At 35.9% G+C, this 19,800-nt stretch overlaps 1 protein-coding gene across 1 annotated transcript in view; it reads left to right on the top strand.

The window, feature by feature from the left end:
* The window catches only part of ADAMTS19 (ADAM metallopeptidase with thrombospondin type 1 motif 19), a 264,246-nt gene that overhangs the window by 181,439 nt on the left and 63,007 nt on the right, over window positions 1-19,800 (top strand). Inside the window, exons 14-16 of the mRNA XM_057735960.1 lie at window positions 3,836-3,963; window positions 7,838-7,958; window positions 14,278-14,358. Of these exons, the coding sequence (XP_057591943.1) occupies window positions 3,836-3,963; window positions 7,838-7,958; window positions 14,278-14,358 (330 nt within the window). The remainder of the gene's footprint in view (window positions 1-3,835; window positions 3,964-7,837; window positions 7,959-14,277; window positions 14,359-19,800) is intronic.

The raw sequence follows: 19,800 nt of genomic DNA, 5'->3' as shown, positions 1-19,800 counted from the left end.
ATCACACCCTTCCACTCACACTGGCTCCCTCACTCTCCCTAGAGTACGTCCAGTGCCCGCCGTCTTAGTGTCTTGAAAGATATTGTTTTTCCCGGTGAATCACTTTTCCCAGATATGATTTTCCCAGTATGATTCATTCTCTTACCTCCTTCTGATCTTTTCTTAAATATTGACTCAATGCCTTTCCTTCCCCTGCTCTATCTTTTTTCACAGAACTCATCATCTATCATGATATTTTTATTTATTTATGCCCCCCATATACTAATTGTAAGAGCAAGACTTGTATTTTATGCATTGCTGTGTGTTTAACACCGTAAGCAGTACCTGAACAGAGTAGACAGTTAATAAATATTAAGTGAAAGAATGATATGTCTTACGGGAATTTTCTATCCTGGCCCCTCTTCTCACTAAATGTTCTTCCTGGGATAACCTTACTTATTCACCAGGTTTTATTGATCATCCGAACACTTAAAGGAACACAGACATTTATCTCCAACCTAGATCCCTCTGTCTCTGAGCTCCTTAGCTGCTTACTCTGTGTTGCATGAACCTGTCCAGTCAGCATCCCATTCATCTCTAATTCAAGATGGTTCCAGTACAACATACCCATTCCCCTTTCCTTTCCCTCACTTACACCATCTGCTCCTCTTACTGTGCTCTCTGATGGAGAATCACTTCATGATCAGCCTCATTACCAAGCTAAGCCAGAATCCTTCTGCCTCAGTCGCCATCCCCGTGTAATCAATCAGCAAACCCTATTTGTCCAAACCTTTCTTTGTTTGCCAGCATCTTTGTTCATTATTTGTGCATTGTCTCTGACCTGGATTCTGCAAACGGCTTCCTCACTGTCTCTCTGACCCTCCTTCAGCCCGTACTCCTCATTTCAGCCAGGCTGTCCTTTTTGAAGGCCAAAGCTGTCAATCACTGTGCCAAGGACTACCCTTCCACAAGTCCCGTTGACTTTATTACCTGGTTTGTAAGGCTGTTGTTGTGCGTCCCCCTTTAACTTCTCTGGCCTCATCTCCATCATTCCCTTCTATAGTCTCCAGCACAGCCAGGCAGAATTTCATTTCATCCCTCATATACATCATGGTTTCTTACTTCTGGGCCTGTAAACATGCAACTTTCTTGGCACAATATCTTTTCTTTCTCAAGATTTAATCTCCTTCCCCATTTATTTACCTTGAAAACTTCTACTGATTTTTTGGACTCAGTTTATGTCAAGTTCTCTAGGAAAAGAGAATCCCCCTGATCTTCCATATTGGATATGTACCCCTGCCAAGTACTCCACAGGACTCTGCTGAAGCAGATTTTAATGCATCTCTATTCCTTCTATTGTCTGTGCCTAGTGTACTGTTGGGCAATTAAGCTTCTGATGAATATTTGTTGCATTTAAATATATAAGCAATATTTTTTCATTGCAAAAATAAAATCATATGACAGTTCAAATCCTGAAAATCATCATCTGATCCTGGGTTAATTCTGTCTCTGCCTCTAACTGGCTGTCTGATCTGATAACATTTAATTCCTTTGAAACTTGTTTACTCACATGTGAGATAAGAGATATTCGATCTCTTGTTTGAAGAGGTTCCCTCCAGATTTAAAACAAACAAAAAAATCAGAGTTGTATTGGGGGTCAATTTAAAATATTATGGCTGTTGGAAATCACGATTAAGGGAGCTCCTAACTCTTATAAAGAGTTGTTTATCATCAGAATGATGCATAATAGATATTTATATAGTTAGCAGGGTACCATTTTTGATAATTTTGTGACATGTATCAATCAAACACATCAGTCTGTATGATGAATAAAATACACAACCAATAGTTGGGGCAGTATGGAAGAAACTGAAATATACAAGTCTTTTAAAAAAACCCCAAGTCTTTGATACTTTAAAATATAAGTGGCTGTTTCTGTTATTCTTATGTAATACATGAATCTCTGACCAGGAGAATTAAATATAAGGTATCAGTGCGGTAGTGAACGTTTATTTTTAGAGAAAAAAAAGATGCATGGCTTTAACATTCTAGTATTTTGCATTCTCTGTGCTGAAATTTGGCTGAAATCCATGTTTAATGTGTATCTTGGAAAGGGTTGGTCTCTTAAATCAAGACAGAGCCTGCCTGCCAAGTACTGGCATGTTACATGGATCACTATAATGTCACAATCTCAAGGGTATACTCCAGGAAGGAAGATTGGTATCAAATGTTGATGTCATCTGTAAAGCTAAAGTAAGTACAGTGAATTGACAATATGTTATAAAAGGAGAAATACAAACATTTTTGTCTGAATTCTTGCTTAGAATGTAAATGGAATTTTCTAGACTAACTCCTTTCAACATTATTCATATTTCTGGTTTGTTCCTCTCTTCAATGAAAACTCCAGAAAGAGAATCATATATATATATATATATATATATATAAACATATATATATACCACTATTAAAGTGTTGCGATAACAACAGCTGTTTTTAAGCCCAAAGATATGACATAGTAAGTAGTCATTGAATAAACATAACCTACTTTGAGGTGTGAGAGCACACTGAAATGCTTTATTGCAGCTTATAATGGCATCTTAAAGGAAAATTTCAAAACCATGCACACTAAAGGCCATGTTCCAACTCCCCAAAATTGTTCAGAGCAGTATTCAGAAGCCACATGTGAAAAGTGTTTGAAATGTTCAATTCTGAAGCCTCATTTAACTGTCTGTCTTCTCCTTGCCAAGTGATACCCCGTTCCATGCCTCTGGCTGTTATTTGGTATTTATAGAATCCCATCAGCATACGTGGAACTTTAGTAAAGACATAAGCAAAGATCAGTGTCAGAGACTGTAAACTATTTTCCATTCTATTTATATGAGCTTAATAAACAGTAAAGGGCCTGACTGGTGTCAAGCCAATAGAGTAGTAATGTAGCCTGGAAATTGCTCTGAAGTTTCAGATTTGGATAATCCTACTACTGGTGTTACCAAATACTACAGCTCCTCTGCAGGGTGCTTAGAAATAGAAACAGCACTTTAAAAATATTTTGCCACTCTTTGAGCCTAACAGGCAAGTGTTTTAACTCTAACCCTCCTACCTTATTGCTTAAGGAAGTACTGAAAGTGACCACCAACCATTCAAGAATTCTTTACCTAGAACAGTAGTTCTCAGCCTAAACATCATACATTTCCTACATGCTTTCTGAGTAAGCAATGAAGAGGGTTGAGTCCCAGCTAGCAATTCAGCAACTGTGCATTCCAATGGATGTTCTCATGGGGTTGTATTGCATTTCTAGACATCCTTGTAATGGAAAATCTTGTAAGAATTGTTCATCTTAGAAGTTCTTCTTTCTCCCTTTAGTAATTTTTCAATTAGAAAATGCCAGATGTATAAGGTTGAATATTGGTGTATTGGAATTTAGAAGTGAGACATCAAGAAAGGCTTCATGAATAAATCTTAAAATAGGCAGAAATCTGATATGTTCTTAAAATTAAAAGGAGTTCATGCCAAAAGATATGAGCAAAAAATGGGAGCATGCAAAATATTTTTCATGAAGAATGCTTGGTTTGTGTGTGGTAGACGTTTAGTGCCAGAAAATAATAAGTGATACATTTAAAAAATAATTTGAAGACATAATTCATAAGGAGATTAATATTCATTGGATACCGTTTTTTGCCCAGGCATCATCTCATTTACTACTCATAATAACCCTCTAATGTTATCTACTCTAGTAGTACATTACTCAGTTAACATCAGATTATATTTTTTTACTCAAAGCAGTTCTGAAAAATGAAGCTTGAGATAAAAATATTTATGGATCAACTTTTGTTCTTTTTATCCACTCTGTATATAGAAAAACCATGTGCCTTGTTTTGCTCTCCCGTTGGAAAAGAACAGCCTATTCTTCTATCAGAAAAAGTGTTGGATGGAACTTCTTGTGGATATCAGGGATTAGATATCTGTGCAAATGGCAGGTGTCAGGTAAGACATTCCAAAAGGGAGAGTGCATATACTGAGGGAGGATTGGGGGACCTTCGAGCAGCTGCACAGTATGGTGGAAAGCTCTGTACCAAGATTCAAAAGATGTGAATGTCGTCCTGCCTTAACTGTGATCTTCAGCAAGTCTGATTTACTTTGGAAGTCCATTTCTTCATCTGTATAATGAAGGATTCAGATTAGAAAGTCTATAATATCCATTACTAGCTGAAAGAATCTGAAAATTTTATTCTGTAATGTACGTATTACAGGTCTAAAATTGTGACACTTTGGGCATTCCAGACCCAAAACTCAAGCACTCCACTTCTCCATGTCTTGTGTCCAAGACAAAGCCATGTGGCAAAAACCTATAAAATCAGTCTTATTACTCACTTAATGGTAAAGTATCATCAACATTCTTGAACCAGCTGATTTTTAAATGTATATTCAATTTTTTATTATACTTAAACATTTCATTTGCCTTTCTATTTCTTTTTAAAAATAATCTCCATCTACTGTATGCATTTATGTGCTCTTCATCATTAGAAAAGTAGACATTCTGCTAAAATGAATATGAATAGCATAGTGGAAAGATCAAAGGCTAAAGCTGTGAAGTTGCTCGTTACGGGTCTGCCACTATCTCAGGTTGGCTTCCCCTGGAAGATTAATATTCAGGAAGTTTAGCGCCAGGTTTTTTCATGATCAACATATATGTATAAGGGGAAGGAGGCAGGACTGAGAACAGGGAGCAATTGGGCTTAGTACAGTCACAAGGCCTCAGCTGACCATGAGAGGAGCATCATAGCTGGGATGACTCTTCAAAGTTGTCCCCATTTGGGGTGAGAAAACCAGACCTTTTTAACCCCCCTTATCTACTAATGTTTGGATACAGGGGATGAGGGGGGTGTGACCTTGGGAAAGGCAGTTTTCTTTAGGGTAGGCATTTTCTGAAAAGGGCTGGAGGCTAAGAGCCATCAGCTGATAAATTTCCCAGGCGTGGAGGAAAATATGTACATCCTTTAGTAATGAAAGAGGTATCTGAGTGGAGCAGGACTGAATCCATGACAGCCACTAGGAAACTATGTTCCTGGGAAAATCACTTAAAATATGTATGCATCCATTAACTAATCTGTAAAACGAAATAGGCAGGCCAGTGCTCATTGACTTTTTTGTGCAATACACTCCTTTGAGAATTTGATGAAACTTTTGATTTCTTCCTATAAAAAATGCATGCCTGACCACACACACACACACACACACACACACACACACACACACATGCACACATGCTCCAAAATTTGAAAACAATTACAAGCTATGGATGGATTAGTCTGTGGTCCGATAGAAGTCTATAGACTTCTGAGTAAAAACTTGGAAACAACATGAAACTTAAATGCTTTACCAGCTGTCAGATTCTTTATTTTGCCAGCATGCTGTAATGTTTAAAACATAGAGTCATGTAATTTAATTGGTATAAGAAAGTCTTATAATTACATGTTAATTTCCTTTATCCTGTAACAGAATATGGCAGTAGCCTGAAATATAATTTTTCATTTGTCTATTTAAAAATCATTGCAGTTATTTACCTATACATATTTTGTTTTCAAAACTGTATATTGTACAATTAAAACTTTTATCTTTATTTCTTCATTTTATGTAAATGTCACATTAGTATATGACAAATGAATTTACTTTTCAAAAGAAATTATTTTCCTAACTACATGCCAAATGCAATAGCTTACATTGCTATGCTTTTCAGTTAACAGTACTGTGTAAGTCAGATCTTTTATAGAGTCCCTAGGTAGACATAAAAGTAACAGCAACAACAACAACAAATTGTGCATGTGTTATGTGAATCTGATGATTATAATTAAAGTTCTATGAAATTGATCATGACTTTTGTCAATATTGGCATACTTCAAGATTATGGCTTTTTAACTAAAATGCTTCATTCAGTCTTTCAATAGAATTAAAAACATGCTTCCTTTTTTCTTTCTAACAACCCTCTGTATACTGGGTTTGGCTAGAGTGTTTTATTTTATCATAAAATATACAACGTTGAAGTTGAATGTAGAATTCTAAACTTGGTGCGTGTACTAAGGAGGGCAATTGAAAATAGCTTTCTCCTGGTGACCCAGTTTGGCCCCCTGACCTTTCTATCCTGAAAAGGATAGAGAAAACTCTCCTCTGTGTTATCATGGTACCTGCCCGTCTCCAGCCTGCCAGTTGGTACTTCAGGTACCCGCCACCACCCGCCAACAGCTTCTCCAAGTTGTTCATCCTCAACTTTTGGAGTTATGTGAGCATATTTTGATGAGTGTGGATACTTGAGACTGCCAATTACAAAATACGAAATCTTTGATTTTTATTGTAAACATATAGAATTATTGAGCCATGGCATATGTCTATCCCTGCCTTTTATTTTAGGTTTTACAAACTTATACTATCCCAATTACAAGAGTTGCAGAAAACTAAGAGACAACTAGGTACTTATTTATTCAATCATTTAACTATTTATCGAGTTTATTTTATTTGCCAAGAAACAAGCTGGATGCTAAGGAGAGAGTGATAAAGGTGCTTTCTATCATTTCAAAACCACTCTAAACTCTAAATTTTTTCCTCATTTTACACAAAGGAAAGATTTTTTTTTTTTAACCCCAGGATTCTCAGGTATTTTCATGGCTCCTGATTAGTGAACTCTGGCCATATCCTTGTTGTATTTTGAGATTTTCCTGTGGTGGCCACCTCTTTCATCCAGAAACATTCTCTTCATTTCTCCCTGAATAAGCTTTGATTCACTGATCAGAGTTCTCCACTACTGCATTGCTTTGTCTACTTCTTAACACTGATACACACCCCCTTGACAAAAGGAAAGGATGCTGTATTATGCAGGTTTATTGTGGTTTTTGCTTTTTCAGGATATTCATCCTGCAGCTGCATTTTATAATCTGCTTCTTCCCCCACCCAACACCGCCAACACCGACCACAGAAAAAGACCCTGGTTTTGTTTCTGTTTTATGTGATAATTTAAAATTTTATTTAAATAATTGTAACTTGTTATTAATGGATGTAACGTCAATCAGTCTTGTGGCTTCTTCTTGATTGGGGTAATGGTATAATTCTACCATTTATTTTTTGTAGTATTGACATATTAATTTCTGCCCTTTGTGCACAACTTCACAAAATATATTTTCCGAACATCAGAGGAAGACCAACATTATTCACTAGAAAAGGATCAACGATTTAATATAAGAAGATTCACATTAACATTATTCTTCTGGGAACATACAAAAGTTAATTATCCCACTGTTAATATTTTCTTATAGCAACCATAGGTCGTGAGCATTCTTATTCACTCATGTGTTAGATGCCAAAGAAGATGGGGATGGACGTTTACTCATGAACTGTAGTGAATGTAAACATTTATGTTTGGTTTCCACAGAGTTAATATTGAATATTAAGCATTTGCTCCACAACCACTTTAGGAGTGAAACCATCCATACGGTGAAGCCTATCGGTTCTATGTGGAGTAGAATGAATTAGATTAATCATGTTATATTGAATGAAATGTGATTTCCTTTGGAATTTATGTAAATTGCATTTGTCTCAAAAACAGTTTTCTAAATTGCCTTTAGGATATCATTTAATTCGTAACATAAGAAAAATGCTTTCATCACTACTGTATCATCCAGACACTTTACAGATGATATTATTTGACATGAGCTTGCTGTATTAGTTTGCACCGGAGAAGATGGCATTTTACTAGTTTGTCAAATAAATATGTCTAGTTTGTAGAAACTAGGTTTGTCCTAAAGTAGAGGTTAAAAAAGAAAAAAAGAAAAAGCTCACATTATGATGTACTGTCATTCTCTTGTTGCAGAAAGTTGGCTGTGATGGTTTATTAGGGTCTCTTGCAAGGGAAGATCACTGTGGTGTATGCAATGGCAATGGAAAATCATGCAAAATCATTAAAGGAGATTTTAATCACACCAGAGGAGCAGGTGATTATTTTTTTTTAATTTTTTCAAAATTAACAATCCAGTCTTTGAGGACAGAGACTACATTGAACTTGACTTAGAAATCACAGTTCTGATTCTGCTGAAGACTTTTGTAATGGGTATTGAATGATTTTTTTGTGTTGACATACAATACATGTGATATGAGCCAGAAATTCTAACAAGCCCATTTCCCAATACTGAAAATATGAAGTCATCTGTTGTGCATTTAATAAATTGGAGCAGCAAGGGAATAATCTAATTTGCATTGGCTAATGTTATCAGGTTTCTACAGACTTCATCCTCCAATGCAAATTATTGATGTCTAACAGAGAATAATGATTTGTAACAGCCTGAAGCAACTATTGAGAGTATTATCCTTCAGGTTTTCAGCTTTCCATTTTCTTTATTTTTTTTTCTTCATGTTTTTACTAAATTTGAAGGGAATAAATGTTTACAAACATTGAGTCTATCGCCGTGTAGCATGTTGGAAACTATAGTGGGGAGTCAGAAGATGTGGACTGATGTTCCACGTATATTAAGAGCAGGAACATGTCCTCTCCTGTTTTCTTTCCTCATCTATAAATACAAATACTTCGGGGATATAAGGATGAACTGATAATGAATGGTCTATATAATGTGAATTTTAAAGTGAACCACAACAGAAAATATTATCTGTACTGAAATATAATGACCCACAAATAAGCTTTATATACAGAAAATGCTTTAAACTCAAGCCTTCAAGCATACTAGAAGGAAGCAAACATTTCTGTGTTTACATCGGTGTCTTACCTGGACATCTATCTCTTGAACTATCTTAGTATTTATGATTATATTATCATTATCATTCGTATGCTTATATTACATACATCAGCTTTCTCCTGTTTTAAATTTCTGTTCAAATACCAAAAGACCTGACCAAAAAATATGTGTTTGTTTTAACACAAAGAATATATTTGAATAATCAAAAAGACTGAGTTCATTCTAGATTTAAAAAAAAAAGTCCTTCAGAAAAGAAAATTAGACACAGCCCTCGAAAGCTGAATAAAACCTTTTTCTAGGCCCCAGCAGAATAAAAGATAAATGAGCTTGAAGAACTTGAAGCCTAAAAATAACTAAGGCCCAGGGTAAATTGCAGATCAAAATCTCAATCTCCAAAGCTGTGAAAAAAGGTGACAGGTCCTACAAGTCAAAACCTGTCAGAACTTATTTAGAAAAGTCAGACAAAGCTATAACAGGCTTCCAGACTTTCAGCTAAGAAGTGCAATTATAATAAGCTTTTCAGCCTGATTGTGATGGGAGATGTTTTTATAGCACAGAAGTTCAAATGAAGTCTGAAAGACTGAAGAGATTTAAAGATACTCGAAGTTTTGAAGACTTTTCCTGCATAGTTATTTAATTTGCGTGGAAACAGTTTACTGAAGAATACTGATGCACATTCAGCATTGATACCTTTTTTTTAGTTGTAATAACGCTTAATTTTTAAACTAAGCATAGACAACATAAATAACAGTTAAAAATCGGTAATGCTGCTCATTCTGGCTGCAGTTAGGTGGATACATTTTCCCCCAGTTTCCTACTTCAAATCTCCTTTGTTTTGATTGCACTTTATTTTCTACTTTTGTTTATTGGTTTGTAAATTATATTAATGGCATCTCTTATTTGGAAAATGTCTAAAATACCAATGATACTGGGACTATCAGAGACTAATAATGTTACTTCCTTATAGCAATCTGTCTTTCTTGCAACTCTCTGCTAGCTTAACATTGCTCACAGGGAAGAGACTAGAATTCTTAATGTGGACCATAAGGCCCTGGATGGTGTTGTTCCTACTTGTCTCTCTGGCATCATCTCACACTAAGGTCACTTTCCTTCTCTAAGCTGCAGCCACCAGATTTATTACAGATGCTCAAACTGGCCATGCTCCCTCCAGCACCTTGCATAAAAATATTGTTCTCTTAGCTTTGCCTGGTTAATTCCTAGATATCACTTAGATCTCAGTTCAGATGTCACTTCTTCAGTGAAGTGTTCTCTGAACAACCTCCACCTCCTATCACCAACTAATTTGGAGATGCTTACCATATTTGTATCCATACAGTTCAGTTGTGTGGTATTTTTGTAATTTTATACCCTTTGGTCTTTCCTAATTCTCACTGGACTTTAAGATCAGTGAGGAAAAATATCATGGCTACTTTTGTTCAATACCCTATTCCCAATGACCAGCTTAGTGTGTCATCCATTAACACTTGTTAGCTTAATGAATAATGAAACATTATGTTGTTAAGACTTCGAAGAACAAAAATCTGTATGAGTCTTTATATTGTGGGCTTCATCTGCTTGTGACTTTAGGAATGTTGTATTCATTTCTCTTGAGACAATTTTATCCTTATAGTTTATGGACTTCCTAGAATTTCTTGAAGGAATTGCAGCCTTATTTGGTCCAGTTGGCCATGCACACTGTATATATTGTATGAGTAACACATGTGCAGACACATGTGGGTGTTTTCAGTCCCTGTGCTCTATTTAGACTTTGCTAAATCATTTTTTGTTGGAGCTAGAAAATCAACTTAAGAAGAAAATTTTTTTTCCTTAGTACATTTATCATGTCTTTCACTGTAACTTGCCTGGCCAGGGGATAATTTTTTAAGGGATTTTTAAAGGTAGATCATGTATTTGGCCACTTGGGAACTGTGTAATTATGAATATACATTTAGAGGAAGGTGGACATAAAATCTGTTGTTCTTAGTACAAGAGATGATAATACTGATCCTGTACAAGGAACACATGCTCTTAGACTTTTTATTTGTATGTTTGCCACAGCAATAAGAGCGTCATAGTGTCATGTATTCTACTCTATGAAATAGTAGCAGCGGGCCATAGCTGGAACCAGACAGAGCTGAGTTCAAAGTTAGCATCAGCTAATTACTGACAAGGCAGTCCTAAGGCAGTTTTTTATTTTCCTCTACCTTTATTTTTCAATCTATTACATATCTACTTTGGATGATATCATTATGGCTAAATGATATAATTTACATAAATTATAATTGTGACTAGCACACAGTCGTTGTTCAAATGTGGCATTTATCATTATTACTACTGTGAAGATAATGATTACTTTGGGCGTTTTAAGATGGCTGATTAAGAATGGGATCTCTGGTTATAAGATAGGATGTTCAAAGCAAACTGTCCAACATGAGGATCAAATTTATGACCTTGACATCATAGGCTTTATTTCAGCTTCTGAGCTCAGCAATAGCCACTCGTATATTCACTTCTTTTAAAAATGTGCATTCTCAATTGTGCTAAATGGCTTAATTACTGAAAAATATCTAGATCCCCAGTCTATGGCTATCTCTCTTCAAATGTCTTTGCTTAATATTTCTCTTCCTCTCTTTCTTCTGTAAACTCAATCTAACTCACCTGTCCTTCAAGCCATTTCAATTGAGTAATGAGAATTGCTCTAGATATAACTATAAACTTATATGTAACTGTTGTCCTAAAATACAACATATCTCTGAGTTTACTGCTAAACTCAAACAGGAATTTACAGTTACTACCTCTACTTTTCTCTATCTACTCTTCTTTTTTAACATCCTGAAATTTGTCATCTTCTCCAAACACGTTACTAAATTTATTTGCTCGGAGATGAACAGTTACCTCTTGATTGTGACATCCAGTGGATTCTCCTTAGTCACCTTTCTCTTTGATGTCTGTACAGCTTTTTGCACCAGCAACTCTTCTTAAAATATTCTAATTCATAAGATCCTACTATACCGAAATAGCCAGATCTCTACCTTCCCATGATTATTCCTTCTCTGTATTCTTTCCTAATTTTTTTTTTTCAGTTTCTCTGAAACTTTTTTCTGTCACCAAGGTTGAATCCTTGACTTCTCTTTCTCAGTTTTCTCCATTTACTCCCATGGCTTAAATTACTGCCTCACAAAGGTACTTCAACAGCCTGACCTTTCCCTGGAGTTCCAGAAGTTCCAGCGTTCTTAACTGGATATTTTTCTAGTGTGTTATACTGTTTTGTTAAATACAAATTGCAAAGTCAAACTTATCAGTTTATTACCCAAACTTGACTTCCATGTTCCTATAAATGATGGCCGCATTCTCACATAAGTAATCATGAAGAATTGTGTTCCGTGTTTATTTCCCCACTTTCTACTGGTCCTCAAATTCAGAATTTTTTTTCTTAACAGTGCCTTCTGGACTTTGTACCTTAGCGTCTGGCCCTTCTGGATTTTTACATGAGCATCCTGACACTGCTATCCACAGCTGTATTGCTGAGCATCTTGCATACTGCTGTCAGATAAAGCCTCTCCAAACCAGTATCTCATTACCACGTTCCTTGCTGTAGAATGTTCAGTAGCTTCAAATGGATAAATTCAGTGTCCTGGGCATGCATTTAAACTCTCTTAATATAGCCATCTTCTTACACCTTCTTTTTCTGTCAGAATTATTTTATTTATGTGGTACTAAAAATACCACTTACTACATTACTTTTCTTGACATCCAGCGAACTCATTCTTTTCCTGTATAGAGTTGACTCTCGAATAGCAAAGGTTTGAACTGCATGGGTCCACTTATATGTGGATTTTTTAAAACAGTAAATACTACAGTACCACACCATTTGCTGTTGTTTGAATCTCTAGATGTGGAACCACAGCTACAGAGGAACCACGTATACAGAGAGTCCACTATTTATTACACTCAGGTTTTTTACTGCATGGAAGATTAGCAGCCTTAACCCCTGCATTGTTGAAGGGTCACCTGTATATCCAAATCCCATCCATTCTTCAAAGACAGTTCATCTGTTTGCTTCTTTATGACGCTTTCCTTGACTATATGAAATGTTCTCTCATCTGAATTGTGATTCCTGCTGATGCCAGTGTTTCTCAAACATGACTAATGTATATAAACATTTAAAAGAAAAAAGGGAAAAAAATTCCACTTCTGTGAGTTAAAATAGCAGCAAAACGTTCGAGTGCTGTTGTGATCAGAGAAGGGGGACAGTTTAAACAACATTGATTTACATTCTTCAGTAGGGAATTAAATGTATTGTTTTGAATATGATCTTTTTAACATAATTTTGGAAGTTTTAACTCATTTTTATATAAGATATTTGTGCCTTATCTTTCCAATTTGAGTATAAGCTCATTAAGTACAGAGACCTTACCTTACTTTAATATACAAATAGGCAGTAAACATTTGTCTCTGTTTTCATTGCTGTGTATTGTGTTCATGTAACAAAATGGAAGTGCTTGTATGATTTGGTGTTACTAAAAATGGTTAAATTTAGTAAGTAGTATTCACTAATGGAAATGCTTATTTGAAAAGCACAGGCCTCTCATCCCAGGCACTGCCACCAGGTGGGGTGTCAGCTACCTTTTGGTAAACACGAAATAATTGTCAACAGTTTCAGGAATTTGAATAATTGATCAACTGGAGATGACTCTGGGATTAGCTGTTATACTTTTTTAACAGTAGCTTGAAATTAGACTTTTATCAGAGCTATGTGTAGCCACGCAGAAATACTAAAAGAATACTAAATGTTATTTTAATATAATCTTATAACTATTCAGCCAAAAGTTGGCATCTACTCTATCTCTATTCTACACGAAATGAAGTCTTGATTTTGACTTTTTTATGCACATTCTCTTCTATCCAACTTTATCTTACTGTCTTATTTCACTTCAAGCATTACATTCCTAACCCCTGCTGAGACTATTTCCTAAGAAGCACCTAATTGTATCTTGCTCCTAGCCGTCTGACACCTTCCAGGGTGACATCAGATTGCTTGTTGCGGCCTTACACTTACTAATCTCCAGCCCCAGTTTCAAAACCCTTTGTTAATCTCCCAGGGAGGGCTTGGTCTCTCTTGTACTGTACTCAGCTACTTCAGGGACAAGACATCCGCCATCTGTACGCTCTCCAGCTGTGTCTGCTCCTTCCCCACACTCTCTAACATAAAGGAGTTCCATGAGCAGAATTTAAGGTTATGTGCCCTGTTCCAAGATTCACTGTGTTTCTAACCAGGCTGTCCCATTGTGCTTTTTTCTCACCTCACAATTCATAAGCTGCCAGGGAGCTTTTTAACATAGAATACACTCACCTACTTGCTCTTTATAGTGTTGTATTCTCAAAGTTTTTCCAAGAAACTTCTCCATTTGAAGTTATGACAGCTTTTATACATAGTTTTTTCTTTACATAGGTATTGAAATATCATAGCAAAATCCAAAACTAAGAGAAAAATAGAGCAAGTCAATGAAGAAAAGAGGAATTAGAAGAAAAGATGTATTTCATGTTTTGTTGACTCTTACAGGCTATGTAGAAGTGCTGGTGATACCTGCTGGAGCAAGAAGAATCAAAGTTGTGGAGGAAAAGCCAGCACACAGCTATTTAGGTAACCTGTGTTAGGACACAGAACCCATCCAAGTGCAAGCTTAGCTGCCCTGCCCTGAGAATTCTGTGATGACCAGGAAATCAATGTGTTTCTAGTTACATGTTTGAATTTCCTGGGAAGCATCTCTTGTCAAATCAAGTAGAAATTGTTTTCCTTCCTTCCCAGGGACTTCACAGGAACAAAAGCAATCTGGTTGTCTATATGTTCTGGGGTTTGGGAGGGGAGGTAGGTTATAAATCATTTCCACATGTTAGTCCATGTTACAGAACAAACACTCACTGGGGGATTTGGATATGTTTTATTTCATATATATACATATATATTTCATAAATATATTTCATATATACATGCACATAAACACATATCCATGTTTATTACATGTGAAAATGCATACATAACTCTGTGTGTATATATAATGATTGCTCTGTAATTTGGAAATCTTGTGGGATTCTTAAAAAAATTTCTATGTACTAAAAGGACTTGCTCTTTTTTTTTTTGCTCATCCATTCAAATATTTATTGAGCACCTTTACATGCAAGGCACTGTGGGACAGCTGAGACCAATGTTTGCAGTTGGAAACAGATGGATCTCAAAGCAATGCTTCCAAGACTGCTTTCCTATTTAACAAAATCTAACAGCAGAGTTTACAATGATAGAATTTAGTAGAGCTTAGATTTGCCTCCAGATTTCCAACTCATCCCATGGTTTAGCCTCTCACCCTCCACACAAACCTCCATCACTATTACTCAACACTTAACGTATCTTTGTAGAGCAGTTCAGTCATATTTAATATACTAAAATTATGCCTCAGTTCAAAAGTTGTATATATCAAATTATTTCCCTCTAATTTCAAAAATGCATTTTGGCTTTTTTTCTCCAAATGGCATTAAGTCTATATACTTCAGCTTTAATTTTCTGTGCATCCAGCAATTCATGTTCATGTAAAATTTCATTAAAGATAACACAATAACATGAAGTACTGATGCCCTTACAAACATTTTCTTAAAAATTGACAATTCTGTGCAAGAAATGTATTCTGATTCTTGGTTCTCAATCATTCTCTATAAAAGTATCTTCAAATGTGCCTACTCTGTGCCTTTGTGCATTTTTTTTTAATCTTCTGAGAGTGAGGAATAAGGGTCAACATTTTTCAGACCCATCTTCAAAGTGCATTTACCTGTCAATTCACCTGACATTTCCATTTCAGTATCTCAACTAGTATAATTAGGGGGAAAAACTATCTATACGACTAAACCCTGCTCCAAATAATGTATGGATTGTCTGCCTTACTTCCATGTTCAAAACATTTTCAAGCTTGCTATAGAAGGGCCTGTTGTTAAGAATTTCATTATAGTCCTGGGCAGGGGGGGTGGGAATTACACACAGTAATCTGTATGAAGTTTATATAACTGGACTTGATCTGTTAGTGACCTTAGAGTTGTTCAATGTCTAAAGGACTCCTTTAATAAAAAATTTTTGTAAACTGTAATACTAGTTAACATACAGCTTGCTTTAAGAACATCTACTGTCCTTAGCCGCTAAGACTATGTTTATATCCTGTTATTCCCCAGGATAACAGATATGTTACACCCTGCACACACTGGTACTATGAGGCTAGCCATTCTTCACCGTAGAATGACTTCTTGAGACAAATACTTGCCATCAAGTTGTACGAAATTTCAAAGTCTCCACGTAAAACACATTACAAAGATTAGAACACCAAAAACCTCCCGCAAATGGCAAGTCAGAAACTCTGAAAACAGTAAGGAATTCCTGCGATTAAACTCCTTCAGTGGCACCTCTCCCAAACATGTCTCAGGGCATTAGAACTGTCTACTCCAACTCAGAGGACTTGCTCTTAATGGAAGATAATGTTCTCTTTTGCCTCACTTCAGGTGTACTCATCTATGAAGAAAGTTTTTTTGTTTGTTTGTTTTTGTTTCTTTTTGGCTGCATTGGGTGTTCATTGCTGAGTGTGAATTTTCTCTAGTTGTGGTGGGCAGGGGCTACTCTTCATTGCAGTGTGAGGGCTTCTCATTGCGGTGGCTTCTCTTGTTGCGGAGCATGGGCTCTAGGCGTACAGGCTTCAGTAGTTGTGGCACACAGGCTCAGTAGTTATAGCACTTAAGCCCTTGAGTGTGGGCTTCAGTAGTTGTGGCGCACAGGCTTCATTACTCCACAGTATGTAGGATCGTCCCAGACCAGGGCTCGAACCTGAGTCCCCTGCATTGGCAGGCAGATTCTTAACCACTGTACCACTAGGGAAGTCCCATGAAGAAAGGATTTTTTAAAAAAATTTTAATAGAAAAAGTTGACTTACAATATTATATTAGTTTCAGGTATACTGCATAGTGCTTTGACATATGCATGCATTATGAAATGGTCACCACGATAAGTCGAGTAACCATCTGTCCTCAAACAGAGTTATTACAATGTTATTGACCATATTCTTTTTGCCATATATTACACCACCATGGCTTGCTTATTTCATTACTGGAGGTTTGTACCTCTTAATACCCTTCACCTATTTCATGTACACCCTACCCCCTCCCTCTGGCAGTCATCCTTTTCCTCTCTGTATCTAAGAGTTTCTTTTTGTTTTGTTTGTTTGCTTGTTTTGTTTTTTAGATTCCATATGTAAATGAGATCATACAGTTATTTGTCTTTCTCTGACTTATTTCATTTACCATAGTACCCTTTAGATCCAAACATTTTGTTGCAAATGGCAAGATTTCTTTGTCCTTTGGATGAGTAATAGTCCATTGTGTATATAAACCATGTCTTATTTATCCATTCATCTATCCATGGATGATGAACATAGATTCATCATAGTAACATAGGTTACTTTTTTTTTCAAGAACTTTTATTGAGATACAACTGACATACAATAAACTGCATATATTTAAAGTGTACAATTTGATATTTTTTTTCTTATTAACATAGGTTACTTCTGTATCTTGGCTATTGTAAATAATGACATAGTGAACATCGGGATGCATATATCTTTTCGAACTACTGTTTTTGTTTTCTTTGGGTAAATACCCAGGAGTGAAATTGCTGGATCATATGGAAGTTCTGTCTTTAATTTTTGAGGAATCTCCATACTGTTTTCCACAGTGACCATACAAGTTTACATTCCCACCATCAGTACAGGAGGGTTTCCTTTTCTCCACATTCTGGCCAACATTTGTTATTGTCTTTTTTTTTTTAATGTATTTGTTTATTTGTTTGTTTGTTTGTTTGTTGGCTGTATTGGATCTTTGTTGCTGCGTACAGGCCTTTCTCTAGTTGTGGTGAGTGGGGACTACTCTTTGATGCGGTGCACGGGCATCTCATTGCCGTGGCTTCTCTTGTTGTGGAGCACAGGCTCTAGGCACGCAGGCTTCAGTAGTTGTGGCACATGGGCTCAATAGTTGTGGCTTGCAGGCTCTAGAGCACAGACTCAGTAGTTGTGGCTCACGTGCTTAGTTGCTCTATGGCATGTGGGATCTTTCCCAACCAGGGCTCAAACGGGTGTCCCGTGCATTGGCAGGTGGATTCTCAACAACTGCGCCAGCAGGGAAGCCCCTGTTATTGTCTTTTTGATGATAACCATTCTCACAGGTGTGAGGTGATATCATTATGGTTTTGATTTTCATTTCCCTGATGATTAGCAATCTTGAGGATCTTTTCATGTAAATTTCTCTTTGAGTTCTCTGCCCATTTTAAAATTGGGTTTATTGGATTTTTTTATGTTGATTGTAAGAGTTCTTTGTATATTTTGGATATTAACTTCTTATAGAATATATTGTTTGCAAATATCTTCTCCAGTTCAGTAGGCTTCCTTTTCATTTTGTTGCTAATTTCCGTCACTGTATAAAAGCTTTTTAGTTTGACATAGTCCCATTTGTTTATATTTGCTATTGTTTCCCTTGTCTGAGGAGAGAGATCCAAAAAAATATTGCTAAGACCGCTGTCAAAGACCATACTGCCTACGTTTTCTTATAGGAATTTTATGGTTTTAGGTCTTACATGTAAGTCTTTAATCCATGTTGCGTTTATTCCTGTATATTCTGTAAGAAAGTAGTTCAGTTTGGTTCTTATGCATGTAGCTGTCCAGGTTTCTCAACATCATTCATTGAAGAGGCTGTCTTTCCCCATTTTATATTCTTGTCTCCTTTGTCATAGATTAATTAATCATATAGCATTGGTTTATTTCTGGGCTCTCTATTCTGTTCCATTGATCTGTGTCTGTTTCTGTACTGATACCAGACTATTTTGATTACTGTACCTTTTTAATATAGTTTGAAATGAGAGTGTGATACCTTCAGCTTTATGCTTCTTTTTCAGGATGCTTTGGCTATTCAGGATCTTTTTGTTTCCACATGAATTTTAAAATTGTTTGTCTGAATTCTGTGAAAAATGCCATCAATATTTTGATGGGGTTGCAATAAATAGACTACCTTTGGTAGTTTGGTCATTTTAACAACATGAATTCTTCCAATTCATGAGCACAGTATAGCTTTCCATAACTTTTTGTTATCTTCAATTTCTTTCATTAATGCCTTATAGTTTTCCAATACAAGTCATGTACTTCCTTGGTTAGATTTATTCCCAGATATTTTATTCTTTTTGATGCAATTATAAATGGGATTGTTTTCTTATTTTCTTTTTCTGATGGTTCATTATTAGTGTCTAGCAATGCAAGAGATCTGTATATTAACTTTGTATCCTGTTACTTTGCTGAATTAATGTATTAGTTATAATAGTTTTTTGGTGTCATCTTTAGGATTTTCTATATATAATATCATGTCATATGCAAAGAGTGATAGTTGTACTTCTTTCATTCCAATTTGAATTCTTTTTATTTCTTTTTCTTGTCTGAATGCTGTGGCAAGAACTTCCAATACTATGTTGAATGAAAGTGGTGAGAGTGGGCATCTTTATCTTGTTCCTGATCTTAGAGGAAATTCTTTCACCTGTTTACCATTGAGTATGATGTTGGCTGTGGTTTTATCATATCTGGCCTTTATTATGTTGAGGTATGTTTCCTGTATACCCACTTTGTTGACAGTTTTTATCATAAGTGAATGTTGAATTTTGTCAAAAGCTTTTTCTTCATCTATTGGAATGATCATATGTTTTTTATTCTTCAGTTTGTTTACATGGTATATCACATTGGTTGATTTGTAGATATTGAACCATCCTTGCATCCCTGGAATAAACCGCACTTAATCATGGTGTATGTCCCTTTAAATGTATTGTTGAATTTGATCTTCTAATATTTTGTTGAGGATTTTTGGATCTATGTGCATCAGGGATATTGACCTGTACTTTTCTCTTTTTTTGTGGTGTCTTTGTCTAGTTTTGGCGTCAGGATGATAGTTGCCTTACAGAATGAATTTGGAAGCATTCCTTCCTCTTCTATTTTTGGGAACAGTTTGAGAGGGGTAGACATTAACT

This window comes from Hippopotamus amphibius, chromosome 1, assembly GCF_030028045.1.
Source record: "Hippopotamus amphibius kiboko isolate mHipAmp2 chromosome 1, mHipAmp2.hap2, whole genome shotgun sequence".
NCBI classification, from domain to species: Eukaryota; Metazoa; Chordata; class Mammalia; order Artiodactyla; family Hippopotamidae; genus Hippopotamus; species Hippopotamus amphibius.
The sequence above is the reverse complement of the archived record's forward strand: the minus strand, read 5'-3'. Positions and strand labels throughout refer to the sequence as shown.